Genomic DNA, 15,450 nt, shown 5'->3' with positions numbered 1-15,450 from the left:
GGGAGAGCCCCTGTCAGCTGGGTTCACAACGGCATTGATCCAACCCACGAAGAACAAGTGTGAGATTGTTTATCTGTTTGTGTGTGGATGTGCGCCCAAGTTTAGGGACATTTAAACATACCTAATATTTACCCTAACCAAATATAAATAAGACCGTTTGGGCTTAGGGCTAGGAACTGGAATGACAGAGTAACAGAACACAGACTAATAGCTTAATGAGAAGAACTGAGGAGCTAAAACCAAGAGGGTCTCAGGAAAACAGAACAAGCAGACTGAGCCAAACTGACTCAAAATCGGTCACAACCAAAACACAGCACAAACCATTGAGCAGCTGCTGGCCGCCAACAGAGGGGAGCGTTCTCTCTTATCAAGCCGACGTGTTCGTTGTTATTGGTATTACTCTTTTATTTTGGTAAATGCACTGCAGCGGATGACAGCAGAACATTTTGGATCTATAGAGCCTCTCTCACTTTTCTCTCTCCGTATGGGCTTTCCTCTTTCTCTACTCTCTCCTTTTTCCATCTCTCTTCTCTTCCATCTTTACTCCCTCCTCTTTGTTCCATTTCTCCTCCCTTTTTTATCTCACCTTTCTCAATCTAATCATTTCTCTGGCCAGCATGATGGTGGTGGGACAATGACGAGGTCGCCATGGCAACGGGAGTAACCGGGCGATGGAGGCCCAGAGGAGGGATGAGCAGATAGAGGGGAGAAGGGGTGATGCATTGGAGTTGAGGCTAAGGGAGGGGGGTCTGGTGCACGGGCAGGAGGGGCATGGGTTAGGTGGAGCAGGAGGGGCATGTATTGGGTGGGGTAGGAGGGGTATGGGTTGGGTGGAGCAGGAGGGGCATGGGTTGGGTGGAGCGTACAGCAAAATACGGCTAAACAAACATGTAATTCAGTGCCTCGTTCCCCACTGGGGGAGGGAGAAAGGAAAGCACTAAATGTGAAGTGAGCTACAGCGATAAAAGACATCGGAGAACACAAACTGCATCCTAAGGGGCCCGACGTGGCAATCAATCAGGTCGGTGCTCAAACGGCCTAATCCTGCTTACGATCGGGGCCACCAGCAATTAGCAAATACAGTCAAATGTACGCATCCAGCTCCAGCGTTCGCAGCGTTCAGACAGAGACGGGGACTTGGGAGCCGCTACCATGAGAGCGTGCGTACATGCACTCGGGCATGTGTGGCCATGCGTGCGCCCCTCTCTCCATTAGCCGCTGTTCTTCCTTCCCCGCCCCAGCCCCAGAGTGGGCCTGTGACCATGAGGCTCCGTCTAATGGTCTGTTAATGGGCTAACAAACAGCCGGGCTGCCTGCTGCCTCCTGCTACAGTCCATGCGTGGGGCACAGACCACTTTATCTTTCTGCTGTGTATACACACAGGCAAAACTGCTACGGGGATATCATGTCCGCACACACACACTGCACACACCACGCACAAACACCGGGCAGGCAAGAAATGTGAGGAGGCTTAACCGCTTATCGCAATTTTCTTGTGTGTGTGTGTGTGTGTGTGTGTGTGCGTGTACAGAGATAAAGACTGGGTTTGGATGAACACAGACCAGTAGGGTGAGACAGATGTGACTCTCTCAGTCCTCTTCACTGTGCGGTTTTAACATCAGTTTTTTTCATTAAGGAACGAATGACAAGCAATTCCCTTCACTAGGGGTGGGAATTGAGGGCCATCACAATACAGATTTTTCACAATTCAATAAAGTTTTTTTCTAAATTCTGTATGTGTTGCAATATGTTAATGTGATTTTATGGCAATTGGATGTTTCAAACATATTTCTCACCATATGTCTGCTGCAGAAAATGATAATTCATGAAAAAAAGATTTGGCGCTGCTAATTAAATTCAACCTGTTTTAAAGATATTTTATGTAGTTCATATATCATGGATATACTCCTGTATTTTTTATATTGAGTTACCAGTTCAGAAACTCAAAATCCCAACAGAACCATGACATTTTTCAAAGTCATTTCACAGTACATTTTACATACTCACTTCTATTAAATAGGTTTCTGGACTGGATTTCTAGGCTATAAAGGCAAAGGCGTTAAGGTCACGAAAGTCACAAAGGTCATACAGTACCTAGTAATCTCTGCCTGCTGCGTAAGCTGGTCCTGGACCTTCCGGCACACTTCTCCAGCCGTGGTGTTGACCTTGCCGATCTTGGTGAAGAGGGCAGCAATCTTGTCGCTACGCAAGAAGCCCGCTGCTCGCCGCTTCAATAGGTGCCCCAGACACGCCTCGATTGTGCCTGAAAGAGTGACCAGAGAAACAGGGGTGGAGGGAGAAGAAGACCATTACATGTGTTCATTTACTACATTAGCAACAGAATCATGTCTTTCCCTTGTCCTCTGTCTGGCATCTACCTACTTACGCCTAGTGAAATTCTAGTGCAGTCTGCACGCCTCTTACATAAAATCTATAAAGGGACTGTATTCGATACATAGTCAAATGAAATAATCTATTGAAACTGATAATACATTAAGAAAAAAATATGTATCGGTAGGGTACATCTATACATTACAGAGTGAAACATGGATTCAGAGATTTTCGGCCGCAAGTTGTAAAAGCGATGCAGTCCAGCCAAAACAGGCCCCTGAAAATGGTGTACTACGCCATGTAGGTGCCAAAATGTAAGTTTGAATTTAGTCCTGCCCAAAATAGGAGGTTCATTGTCCTCTTTTCTCTCTATACACCAAGTCCCTTCGCAACTTGTCCTCACATGGTCTCTCCTATCAATGCAGATGATACAACTATGTTTCGACACCCAGGAAGTGACATGTGTTTCTGTTTGTCAGGCAGACATCTCTGCTCGGATGTCAGACCACCACCTTAAGCTTTACCTTGACAAGGTGGAGCTGCCCTTCTTCCGGGGGATGTTTTCTGCTTTAAGACCTCTCCATGACTGTTGACAATTCCACCGTATACCCCTCCATGAGTGCCAAGAATACAATTCATAAATAGCTCAAAATTGATCACGAAAATGTATCATAATAATTGACTGACTGCAATATTTCAACCCTGTAACTCTGGACAGAACCCTCAACCCCTCATGATACGTCATTCTGGTGCGCTTTGGCATTAACATTTGTATCATTGAGCTGCTGAAAATTGTAACTCTGTCCCAGGGTTAGGTTAGACTATGGACTTAGGATAAACTGTAAGTATTAAACTGGGCATCAGTCCCTGCCAGTGACAAGCATACCCAAAACAAGATTCTGTTAATGGGAGTTCATTAATAACAGAACATCTTTCCTCCATGTTACAAAATCTGCTTTCAGTACGTACATGCAAAGACACCCACACTCCATGTACCAATCCAACTCCCTTCTACCACCAGGGCCCTCCAAGTGGGATTTTGTAATTAACCTCAGTAATAAACTTTACTGAAACTGTGTGCATGTCAGAGTCTTTTCAAAGTAAGGAAGGGATGTCAAATATAAATAAAATCTGTAACTCCTATGTGGCCACAATCACAAACTGGATAAGATATTAGATGCATAGAGGGAAACTAGGGAGGGGACGTATCAGAAAGATATAGCTTCAACTATTGAGAAGTGGATTTGTGAGCAAGCTAGTACATGCATTAGCTCTGTGCCAGCAATTAACTTAAATTGGCTGAAGAGAGGAAGTGTGGAATAACCTATAAGGACCCCTTAAGCTAAGCAAGACACCATCTTGGCTGTTTGGCTGTTCATTTTTTAATAAAGGAAAACAAAATCTTTAGCAGCAACCACCCATCCACTATCAGCAGTGTAACACTTGCCATTCAGCCTCGCTAACACAACATTAACCCAGCATAATACAGGGAGGGGAAACAGTCCCTCCCAATCCGGCAGCATCCCACATCATTAAAATGGCAACTTACACCCTACATAGAACTCTTCTTTTGATCTGAGTAATAAATCTGACTTCCCATGCAAATCTCTACTAAAACACAGCACACTCGGCCAAGTAGACAAAGCTGGCATTTACATTACGCAAAGAAAAGGGAAATGGTCATCTTCTTGATTAATATCTCTGCTGCTGGTTGACCAAAATTTTGAAGAAAGACTCCTGCACAAATGAGTCCCTATTCCATATAGTGACACCCTAACACTTTTATGTGCATCGTGGAGCCCTGTTCCAAAACACCAAGGATTAAGGATTTGGGACAAACTTGAAAGAGTGCCTGTGTTTGTTGGAATAGCATGCTAGTGTATTAAATTATATCAATATCTGACAGGACTTAAAAAGGAAAAAGTCATGGGAAAATGACTGCATGCGTTCAACATTCCGTTACAGGAAGGCATTGCTGATTTACACAAAAAGTTGGGACACTGTGTAAAATGGCAATTAAAACAGAATGCAATGATGTGCAAATCATTTGAACCCTATATTCAATAGAAAATAGTACAAAGACAACATATCAAATGTTAAAACTGAGACATTTTATTGTTTCTTGAAAAACATATGCCTACACCTAACTTGATGCCAGCAACACATTTAAACAAAAAAATTGGGACAGAGGCAACAAAAGACTGGAAAAGTTGTTATAAAAAACTAAACCTGGTGGAATATCACACAACTAAACAGATAAACTGTCAACAGGCTTAACATGATTGGTTATTAAAATATCATTCCAGAGAGGATGGGTCTGTCAGAAGTGAAGATGGGGAAAGACAATAGTCATTTACGAATAACGTTTCTCAACGTAAAATTGCCCAACAAAAGTTTGGGGATCTCATCATCTATGGTACATAATATCATTAAAACATTCAGAGAATCTAGAGTAATCTCTGCATCCAAGGACAAAGCATTATGAAATAAAAAATATGACAAAGGAGACCCTGAACCATTGAACAGCTGAAACCTTCTATCAAGCAAGAATGGGAAAACATTTCACTTTCAAAACTACAGAAATTGGCCTCCTCATCCCAAATGCTTACACAGTACTGGTAAAAGAGGAGAAGAGAACACAGTGGTAATCATGCCCCTGTCCTAACTCTTTTGAAATGTATTGCTTGTATTGTCAAATTCGAAATGGGTATGTATTTTTACAAAAACAATAACATTTCTCAGTATCAAGATTGTATATGTTGTCTTTGAACTATTTTCAATGAAATGTAGGAATAAATGATTTGCACATCATTGCATTCGGTTTTAATCTGCATTTTACAAAGTGTCCCAACTTTTTGGTAAACAGGGATGTATTTATGGAATATATTTTCAGACATTTAGGGATTGTTTGGATAGAGAAATTGGGAAAGACAAAGGAGAGACTTTCTGAGGAGCTGAAGGAGCTGAGGTCTGGTTTTGAAAGCCATTCTCTAGCTGTACGTGTGATTTAGACCAGTTGACTACCCTATGCCACCCTTCATGGCTTCTAATAGCTTTTTCTATTGCTTCTTTTAGACTTGCATTCAGCAGACACTGAAACAAACATGTTATCCCCCATGAGCACATGTTGAAAAGATATTGAAAATAAGGTTCACAATATGTATTTTAAAAAAAATGTGTTTCACATTATTGTTTGTTACAGAGACAGCCGCAGAAGGATAGAGCAGAAACATGTCAAATGAAAAGGGTTGTTAGATTAGGGGGGGGTGAAATCGAGCATATATCCATTTAACCAAGTGCAAATGTTAGAATAAGCACTGTGTCTGTATATGTGTGAAGCTGATGAATCATCTAAGTGGTAGCTAAGTGTTTTTCATTGAGCACAGTGTTGTATGTTTCAGGCCATCTAACTTTGCTTAACGCAGTTCCCTGAACACGATTAGTGCACGTGACTGCTTTTCACACCTACCTATTCATGATTGACACAAACTGAAAAGCTTTAGATTGATAGAAACCACATAGTGCTATAATATTGTTACAGGAAGTTGGTTTATTGTTCAGTAGTTGGTTTAGCTGGAAGTTATTCCAGATAATAGTGTCTGCTAAATGAAATGTAAATTGAAGCGGCAGGAAAGCCTAGTGGTGAAGTAAACAAAAGCTTGCTGGTCTAATCCCAGAGCCAAAAAGGTGAAAATTGGGGTTCCCTGTCTTTCTGTCCTTGAGAAACACAGGTTACCCCAAATGCTCCCAAGTTGTTGTTGTAGATAAGAATATTTTCTTAGCATACGTAGCTGGTAAAAAAACAGTAAAACAAATGTGGGTTTGTTTGACCACTACATGGAACAGGCCTCTGCTGGGAAGCTGCTTATCAGTCACACATGTTATTAATGAACAGTATGTGGCCTTCAGAACTCATATGACCAAGGAAATGCCACTGGCACAATACAGCTCTGTGTCAGCGGTCATGGGCAGCAACGCTGCATGGAGAAGGATTCATTATCCGTCGTTCTGAAATTATTATATACCCTGTTTTATAGACAATTATTGGCAGCCTCAAATACAGGATTGTGAGATTGCCTCAGTCAGTTTGCGTAGGTCAAGTTTCAAACTGGTGTGAGAAAAAAACTGAAATAAATTTAAAAATGGAACCTCCCCCCAAACGGAGCTAAATAGTGACTAAATGGGAGCGCGTAGAAATACATGAAAACAGTCAAGGTCTGAGATTGCAGTCATCTAGTGGACACTCCTATCCAGAGCAACTTACAGTGGCAATGTGGGGTGACTGTCTTGGTCAAGGACAGGATGAAAGATTTTCCGAACTGCCTGCATGGATTTGATTTAGCAAACTTCCAGTTACTGGTGAGACACGCTAACCGCTAAGCTATCTGCTGACCCCTGTGCAGCAATTCTAATATCTACCACATATGAAAACGAAGAAATAGCAACCATTTTCTCAGCAAAGCCAAATTATACCATAAAATAATGTGTATGCTAACATATACAAATTAATACGGTTACATTTGAGATGCACAAAAAAGCTGAAATTGCAAAAATGTTCTCAACAAATTTCTATTTGTTAATTCTAATCAATTCTTCTAATGACCCTGAAGCTGTTTTGTATCAAACAACGCGGACTGCAAAAACAAATTAGCCTGATACATAAATTGGCATAAATCTTCCCACACATTACTTTGTGGCATCGAATCGTCTGTGATTAATGAATTCCTCCTAGATCTCCTGTCTTGGGTGGATTGTAATGACCGTTTGTCTCTAGTGATAGGAAATCTGCAGAAATCTGTTGGGAAATCTGTGTCATTTCTTAGGAATGGGAAAGGGAAGGGGATATTTCTGGAAAGATGTCTCTCCTTCCATCTCTACCAAGACATTTAAAAAGAAAGTTCTAACTTTCTGTACAGTAAAGCTTGTCTCTTTTTTCTCAGAGACTGAAGTTGTCTAATTGCATCAGAGTTTCCAGTTAAGTCAATCTGGATGAGCTAAAAGGCTTACGATAAGATTCAGAGCGATAGCAAGAAGGTGGGGACTATGAGTGTGGAAGGATGAAAGGAGAACAGACAGAGAGAACATGTGGGTGAACAAGAGCAAGCAAAAGAGAAAAGAACTGAGATATAAAAAGAGAAAAAAAACAGATAAAGACAGCAAAACAATAAGAAAGAAATAGAGACAAAAAAACGGAAAGAAAACAAAATACATTTTGGGTAAGGAAAGATTTAAAGAAAAAAAGACAGGGTGAAAGAGAGAAAGGGACAAAGAAAGGAAGAGAGAATAATATAGGAAAAGAGAAAGAGATACAAAGCAAGAGTGAGAGGGAGACTGTGAGAAAGGGTGATTGTGATTGGATAAGAGATACAGTGTGTGTATCCGGTCCTGTCTTTAGCCTGTGTGCGTGTCCCTGTCTCCATTGAGCTCATTAGCCGATCTAATTAAGACAGGGATAATTACCGTAGCAGAGCTGGGTGTCGGTCATCGCTGACAGGGAGAGAGCCATAGAGATCTGGACTGAACTAGCGGATAGTGCGGCCATCCCTGTCTTCAATCAGTATTCGACATGAACACTTGAACTGGGCTTTAATGAGTTGGCTAAGCAAACACGATTTGAACCCAAGGTACCTTCTTGCCTGCCTGCCTGCCTCTTTGTGTATGTACATCAGAATTCCCACACTGCTCACACACACACACGTGCACATTATGGAAAAGGCTATCACGATCGATGACTAATCAGTGTAATTTATTCTAGCCCTGGTAGGTGAAGCTTGTGTGTCTGTTTGTGGAGCCACCTGTGCCTGGCCTGGGAGGGCTAGTGCCTATGCTTCCTAATTGCCCGTAATTTAGTGCTGGGGAACTATCTGCAGACTGCCGCAAGCTGGGGACATGGGGGTGGGCTTTGGTGGAATAGAGAGAACAGGGAGAATTACAGCAAAAAGGAAGAGAGGATCCGAAAGCAAAAAAATACACGAAGAGACGAAGAAAGAAAAGGAGATACAGCAAGAGACAGAATCAAAGAGGCCCTTTCGGAAAGAGAGGAAAACGTGTATGTTTCCCACAAGGCCACATGGGAAAAGTTGCATAGGATCATGTGCTTTGTGAAGCCGAAGTGGTAATGTGACGTGAAGAGCAACTTGTGATAACATGACACTACACGCGGGGGGGGGGGGGGGGGGGGGGGGGGGGACATAGGGTCACAACCGAAGTGTTCTTATCTGATTGCCCATCTGAATTATTTTGTGAAATCATGGGGGTTCTCTGTAAGGGAGGGGAGAGGTCAAATCGAGAGAAAGGCGTGAAAAGGGGATGGAGGTTGAAAGATAATAGGAGAGAGTCAAACAGAAAGAGAAAACAAGTAATGAACAGAGATACTGTAGACCATGAACGAGAGACCCTATGAGAGAAGAAAAAAAACACAAAGAAAATTAGAATAAAAAGAGGATGGATAAAGAGAAGGAGACTGAGATAGGAGGAGAATGGTAGTTACTTTCTGACTCATCCCCCTCCCTTTAGCCTTGAGAAAAGTAACTGAGAATCAGAGAGGGAGAAAGACAGAAAGATTTGCATTGGCAAACATACAATATGTTTCCCATACCAATAAAGCTCCTTTAAATTGAACTGAATTTTAAAGAGAGAAAGAGACAGAGAGAAATAGATAGACAGAAGGCGAGAGCTTAACACAGCTTTCCACATTTAATCGGTCATTTTCACACTTTTTCCACCTCCCTTGCTATTTAAGCCATTTATTTTACCCTTGGAGAGATGAGCAGCCCCTTTCACAAGGGAGCTGCACACACCCCAAAGCCTCAAAATGCAGATAATGATCCGTCTTCCGTAGGCGATTCGCCAAGCTTGTCGCATAAAGTTGCTCGAACTGACATATTGTTTTGGTCGCTCATTCCCGAGGTGGTGATTCATGACGGGAGGAGAAAAGGGGGAGAGAGAGGGGGAGAAGAAAATACAGAGAGAGAAGGTAAAAGAGTGAGGGAGACCGACTGACAGAAGAAAGTGGTGGTGCACTTCAAACGAGAACAGAGTAGAAGTTCCACAGACGATCTGTAGAATGCTAATTAGAACATGGATGTTAGCCTGACAAACATCAGCTTAAGCCTAATTTGTTTTTACTACTGTTGCTGTTTTTTTTGTTGCTGTTGATGTGTTGACAGATGAAAGGACTTCAGAAGTGTCCAGATGGATTTATCTCGTATCGACAGCCTGTTTGTCTCTTGAGACGCCTCCTTGGCCTGGCTTGAACATGCTCTTCTTCTGTTTGCACAGGCTGGACAACAGGGATTTCCATTCTAGTCATTTAGCAGACTCTTATCCAGGGAGGGAGGGGGAGGTTGAGGATTGAAAAAAAGGATGGAGGATAGGGTGGATGAATTGGAGGACAGAGAGACAGATGGGGAGATATGATTGGTAGTGAGAGTTGGATGGATGAATGAATGGAGAAGAGTGGAGAGGGATGAAAGGTCAGGGGGGTTAGGGGTTTCCAAGGCGACCACCAACCAGGGCTCCACCTCCACTCCATGATATGTCTCTGTACCAGTTCCTTGACCTTTGAAAGATGAAGATTCACCACAGAGCATGATTCTGTGGACTACAATAAAACATACTAATAATAAACCTCATCATCATCACTGCCTTTACATTAATAACACATACATTTTTTGTGGCGCTTCTCATTACAAGGATACCTTCAAAGACACCTAAAATAAAAAAAATAGTGGAAGGATTCTAACAGTGGCAGGTCTTGAGTTAGTTAAAAGGTCACTGAGTTAGCTCATAAAAAGCAACAGTGGAGTATGCACTGTTGATGTTAAAGGGAGAAAATGCACCAGCCCCAAAATTCCATCCACATTTGCATTAACCTCCATCTCCGTAGGTTGGCCGGATCATTAACTACCAAAATTGTAGCTCCCCCCAAGGTGAGGCTTTGGTGGATGTTGGCTTAAGCTCAGCGCTTAAAAGACCATAGGACAATGCAGTCCGGAAGCTAATCCCGGACATTGCTGTGAGTGTGGTCTGGCTGAGGGGAACTACAGCTACAGGTATTTAGCTACAGCTTACAGAGAAACAGTCTGTTAGTAGCAGTGTCCTTAGGATGGATTAGACACACACAGAATAAGGTTTGTAAGGTAAGCATATTGAAAGGCGACAGAGAGCCTCTCTGTCTGTCTGTCGGTCTTTCTCTGTCGCAGTTCACTGTCACATCTTCAGATCCATCCATCTTTCACACTCCTTATGTCTCTCTCTCTCTGTCTTTCAGATTTTGGGAAGAGCTACTGGCTAGATATCACTCCAAAACATTTGCACACAAGCAAGCTTAGCTAGGACTCTCAAACAAACACAGTGTGTGTGAGTGATGGCTCAACACTCACAGTCAGCTTGCTACAGCGGCATCCAGTGTGCATGTATTACTGTGTGGATAATTGTGATTATCACCTTAGCATTAGCTTTTTAGAGTTGCAGCGAGTCTTGGACTATAAATGGTTGAACATTTGTTATTTTTGGCTGATCATTCCTTGGAATCAGGTTGTAACTACCTTCATTAGCTGCAAATTAACAAACTTAGGCTATTTCTTAAACCAAACTCTAACCAAACGGTTAACATAAATTAAAACCAAAAATGTTGGTTCCAATGGAGAATTTTTGGCTCTGGAAGTTGACTTTGTGGCTATAAAAGCTATTGACAGCCCTGTAAGTTCAGCGAGTTTGAAAGCCTTTATAAGTGTGTAAGTGATATATAAAACATGTTTTTTAAACATAAAAATGTTTTATTGCAGAAAAATACTTCATCACAATCTGCCTGGACAGATTCTGTAATTACAACAAAATACTTTGAAATACAATACAATACCCCTCCATCTATTCATTCATTCGGTAGCAAGTACCTAATGCAGTCCATGTTGCAGTTTTGTAGCACCATTACACAGTATTTGTTTTGATACCATATTTATACTACAGTAAGAGTACTGTAATATGAAATAGTAATACAGAATCTTACTTGCCTTCTTAGCTACAGTCAAAATCACGGTAACACTTAAAGTTTACATTTTGTTTGTGTATCACCATTCAAATGTTTTCCTGCCAGTTCTGCCATTTCGTATCCTATTTGTGGTTAAGTTCTGTCATATCGCACCTAATCCCAGCCAGCTCAGGATCATTGAAAAAATGATGTCCTTCAAGCAGTTGTACTTTTCTGTGAGTCTCCTAGGTTGTAATGCAATGCAAATGGTTCCTTAGACCACTACACCACTAAAGAGGCCAAGTGTGTTACCATTATTAGTGATGATTTGTTTCATTACCTGCATCAGCTATCAGCTTTGTGCAAAGGTGGATTGAGGGACTTGGTTTATATGTTTTGTCTTAATGAAAAACAAGTCCCTTATTGGTGTGGCAGCTGGCTTTTGTGTTATTGCATTATCGAGGGGTTGGAAAGTGGAAGTAATCATGTTTGTTTTATGCATCCCTCCACTTTAGTCTAGACACTACAGCATCCTGCATAAGTTAGCCATCGATCATCCTCAGGTTCCAGCACTGATAAGGGTACAATGTGACAATCTTATTTAGTGCACTTGTTTTGACCAGGGCCCCTAGTGAACAGGGTGCCATTTGGAAACCAAGCATGAACACAGGGGTACAGGAACTGGATGTGTAGATTGGATGTTTTTAGCTAAGGAAGGAAAAGACAGGCTAAACAGATACAAACTATGAAATATATCATGTTTGTGTTTATCGTCTCCAAACGGTCAACCAGGGAATCACTGTATAACAATTAATTTTAGCCAAACATAAGCTCTCATATCTACAAAAATAAGGGGGGATCAAAAAGACCATCTGTGTCCTAATAACATCCACAGCACCCTCCTCTGTACTTAGGTAATGACCATCTTGACTAGGGCCTCTCTCCATTCAAAAGTAGTGTACTAGGAAATAGGGAGCCATTCAGGACAAACAGCTGGGTTTAATCTCACAGCTTTAGGGATGTGGCTGGGGAGGGGGCCAGAAAACACTCACAATGGAAATCAATGAGCTGGCCTGAAAGCTCTTGCCATCGCATAATCACAGGGCTCACTCCTAAACTCACCATGCAACAATTTCAAAGAATTTTACAGAGTTGCCAGGTAGAAATGAAAGTGGGATCTGTGAAGAGCATTACTTCTCCAGTGTGCCAGTGGCTGTTGAAGATGGGCATTTGCTTAAAGGTGCCCTATGCAAGTTTGCGCCACCTATCGGCAATGAGTTGAATGCAGGGTCTACTACGCTGGTTTGTGGTACCTAATGGAGTTTGATTGATAGTTTTGTTTGTAAGCGGCTGGAGACAATTTCTGCTTGCAGGCTGCAGTCAGACGGAGACAGCTGAGACGGCAAGGTGGACTGACGTGCAACACGCATTCATCAGATTTAATCTTTTATACTAGACACCTCCAATTGGCGGTACAATGAACACCGACATTTGTTTTGATGGGGTCAAATTAGTAGGGCCCTTTTCATAACTACAGAAACTAGAATAAACAAACAACTTAACTGATCACAAAGCCATCTGGACTATCCATTGCCATATTTCGTTGGTAGCTTGTTGACAGGGGTAAAATTATATGCGCGTTTTGACCAGCTTGCACAAGACAAAATCTAGTTAAAAAGGCAATGTAATTGTTTCATGCAATAATTGCTTAAGCATTAAGTTTGGTCAAACTTCCCAGAGTGACATTTATTTTTTCTTTGTCTTTTGCAGAGAACACCACAAATGTTAGCTAGGTTGTTACAATATTTTCCAGCATAGAATCAAGGAATGTCTGATCGGAAATAAACTTAGCTTGCTAACGTTTTCTTTTATCATCACAAACAAAGACTTCTCTATTTTATTTCTAATAGAAATAAAACAAACAAGAACATCGATTTAGGATTAGGATTTATTTCAGCAAGCTGGTCAAAACTAGCAAATAATTGGTGGCATATACTGTCATATAATTGGTGGCCTATAATTACATTTCAATATCTAGCGAAATAACAATTTAGCAGCAGTACAGAGAGCTTTCATTGACTAGCTAGCTAACTTGATGAATAAGGTATTTAATATTACATTGTAAAGAATACACTTAGAGCAGGGTTATGGATTCACACGCAGAGCGTAGTTGTAGTGCTTATTCAGTGCCAAAAAGGACGAGTAAACAAGGACTAGATCAGAGGGCAGGCAGTGGTCATACACAGGTGTTCCAAAATATACAAGCAGAAAAACAGAAGGGCTTGGCAGGAGTCGATGTCAGGGCAGGCAGGAGGTCATAAACAGAATCTGGGCAACAATACAGGAGGGCTAATCTGAAATCACAAACTCATGGGACGATGCAGAAACTGGTCAAACACAGGTAAGCAGAGAAGATCACATTCTCAATATATCACGAAACACAAACAATACCTCACAAAGAGGAAGTGGGTGAGGTCGACTATATAAGTGGAGTGTGGATGAGGAACAGGTGTCTAGAATTCTGGTGATTGTGATGTGGGGTGTGAGTGACGTTCAGGAGGGGGAGGTTATAAGTGTGTAAGTGGAGGTTGTGCAGGTGATCTGGGGTGTGAGTGACGTTCAGGAGGGGGAGGTTATAAGTGTGTAAGTGGAGGTTGTGCAGGTGATCTGGGGTGTGAGTGACGTTCAGGAGGGGGAGGTTATAAATGTGTAAGTGGAGGTTGTGCAGGTGATCTGGGGTGTGAGTGACATTCAGGAGAGGGAGGTTATAAGTGTGTAAGTGGAGGTTGTGCAGGTGATCTGGGGTGTGAGTGACGTTCAGGAGGGGGAGGTTATAAATGTGTAAGTGGAGGTTGTGCAGGTGATCTGGGGTGTGAGTGACGTTCAGGAGGGGGAGGTTATAAGTGTGTAAGTGGAGGTTGTGCAGGTGATCTGGGGTGTGAGTGACATTCAGGAGGGGGAGGTTATAAATGTGTAAGTGGAGGTTGTGCAGGTGATCTGGGGTGTGAGTGACGTTCAGGAGAGGGAGGTTATAAGTGTGTAAGTGGAGGTTGTGCAGGTGATCTGGGGTGTGAGTGACGTTCAGGAGAGGGAGGTTATAAGTGTGTAAGTGGAGGTTGTGCAGGTGATCTGGGGTGTGAGTGACATTCAGGAGGGGGAGGTTATAAATGTGTAAGTGGAGGTTGTGCAGGTGATCTGGGGTGTGAGTGACGTTCAGGAGAGGGAGGTTATAAGTGTGTAAGTGGAGGTTGTGCAGGTGATCTGGGGTGTGAGTGACGTTCAGGAGAGGGAGGTTATAAGTGTGTAAGTGGAGGTTGTGCAGGTGATCTGGGGTGTGAGTGACGTTCAGGAGAGGGAGGTTATAAGTGTGTAAGTGGAGGTTGTGCAGGTGATCTGGGGTGTGAGTGACGTTCAGGAGGGGGAGGTTATAAATGTGTAAGTGGAGGTTGTGCAGGTGATCTGGGGTGTGAGTGACGTTCAGGAGGGGGAGGTTATAAGTGTGTAAGTGGAGGTTGTGCAGGAGCAGGACGTGATCTGGGGTGCAAGTGACATTGTGATTCTAGCAACGCCTCTGGGCCCTCACCTCAAACACATTCATGGATGTACACGCATTTACTGCATCACTGTGCCACTGCATTTCGTTCAATGACAATAAAGTTGAATCCAATCTAATCTAATCTTATCTATGAATGTCCCAGCCTTCTACATTTTACTTGCTACCAAGGCAGTGGGGATAATGTCAGTCCTGACACTCTGCTAGATACTCTTTTCTAACATTAGCTGATGATATATAAGGGTTACCATTGGATATTTTGATATGGAAAATGATGAATAAGCCACCTTTAAGTCGGTTAATTGAAGTTGAACATACACTACTGTCAAAGTCTCTAACACAATTTTAGAAGTGTTTTGATCGAGACATTATATTTCTGGCAAATTGCAAGCTCCTTCAGAAATGTAAACATCTTTGGCCTGGTACTGTTTGCAAAATTTAGAATGGCCTTTTATTGTCGCCAGCACAAGGCAAATTTGTTGTAATGATCAAGCAGTTTACTCAGCTTCTCAATATTCAACACATATCTAAGCCAAGTGAAAATGTTCACCAACAGGGATGGTAAAAAAAATTTTGAACCAAATCTTTACCTATG

At 42.1% G+C, this 15,450-nt stretch overlaps 1 protein-coding gene across 2 annotated transcripts in view; it reads right to left on the bottom strand.

The window, feature by feature from the left end:
- sgsm2 (small G protein signaling modulator 2) overlaps positions 1 to 15,450 on the bottom strand; it is a 119,251-nt gene that overhangs the window by 52,230 nt on the left and 51,571 nt on the right. For both annotated transcript variants that reach the window (XM_020050664.3, XM_020050669.3), the window contains exon 3: positions 2,095 to 2,263. In XM_020050664.3, the coding sequence (XP_019906223.2) occupies positions 2,095 to 2,263 (169 nt within the window). The remainder of the gene's footprint in view (positions 1 to 2,094; positions 2,264 to 15,450) is intronic.

Source organism: Esox lucius, chromosome 1 (assembly GCF_011004845.1).
Source record: "Esox lucius isolate fEsoLuc1 chromosome 1, fEsoLuc1.pri, whole genome shotgun sequence".
Taxonomy (NCBI): Eukaryota; Metazoa; Chordata; class Actinopteri; order Esociformes; family Esocidae; genus Esox; species Esox lucius.
This window is presented reverse-complemented; position numbering and strand designations above follow the sequence as displayed.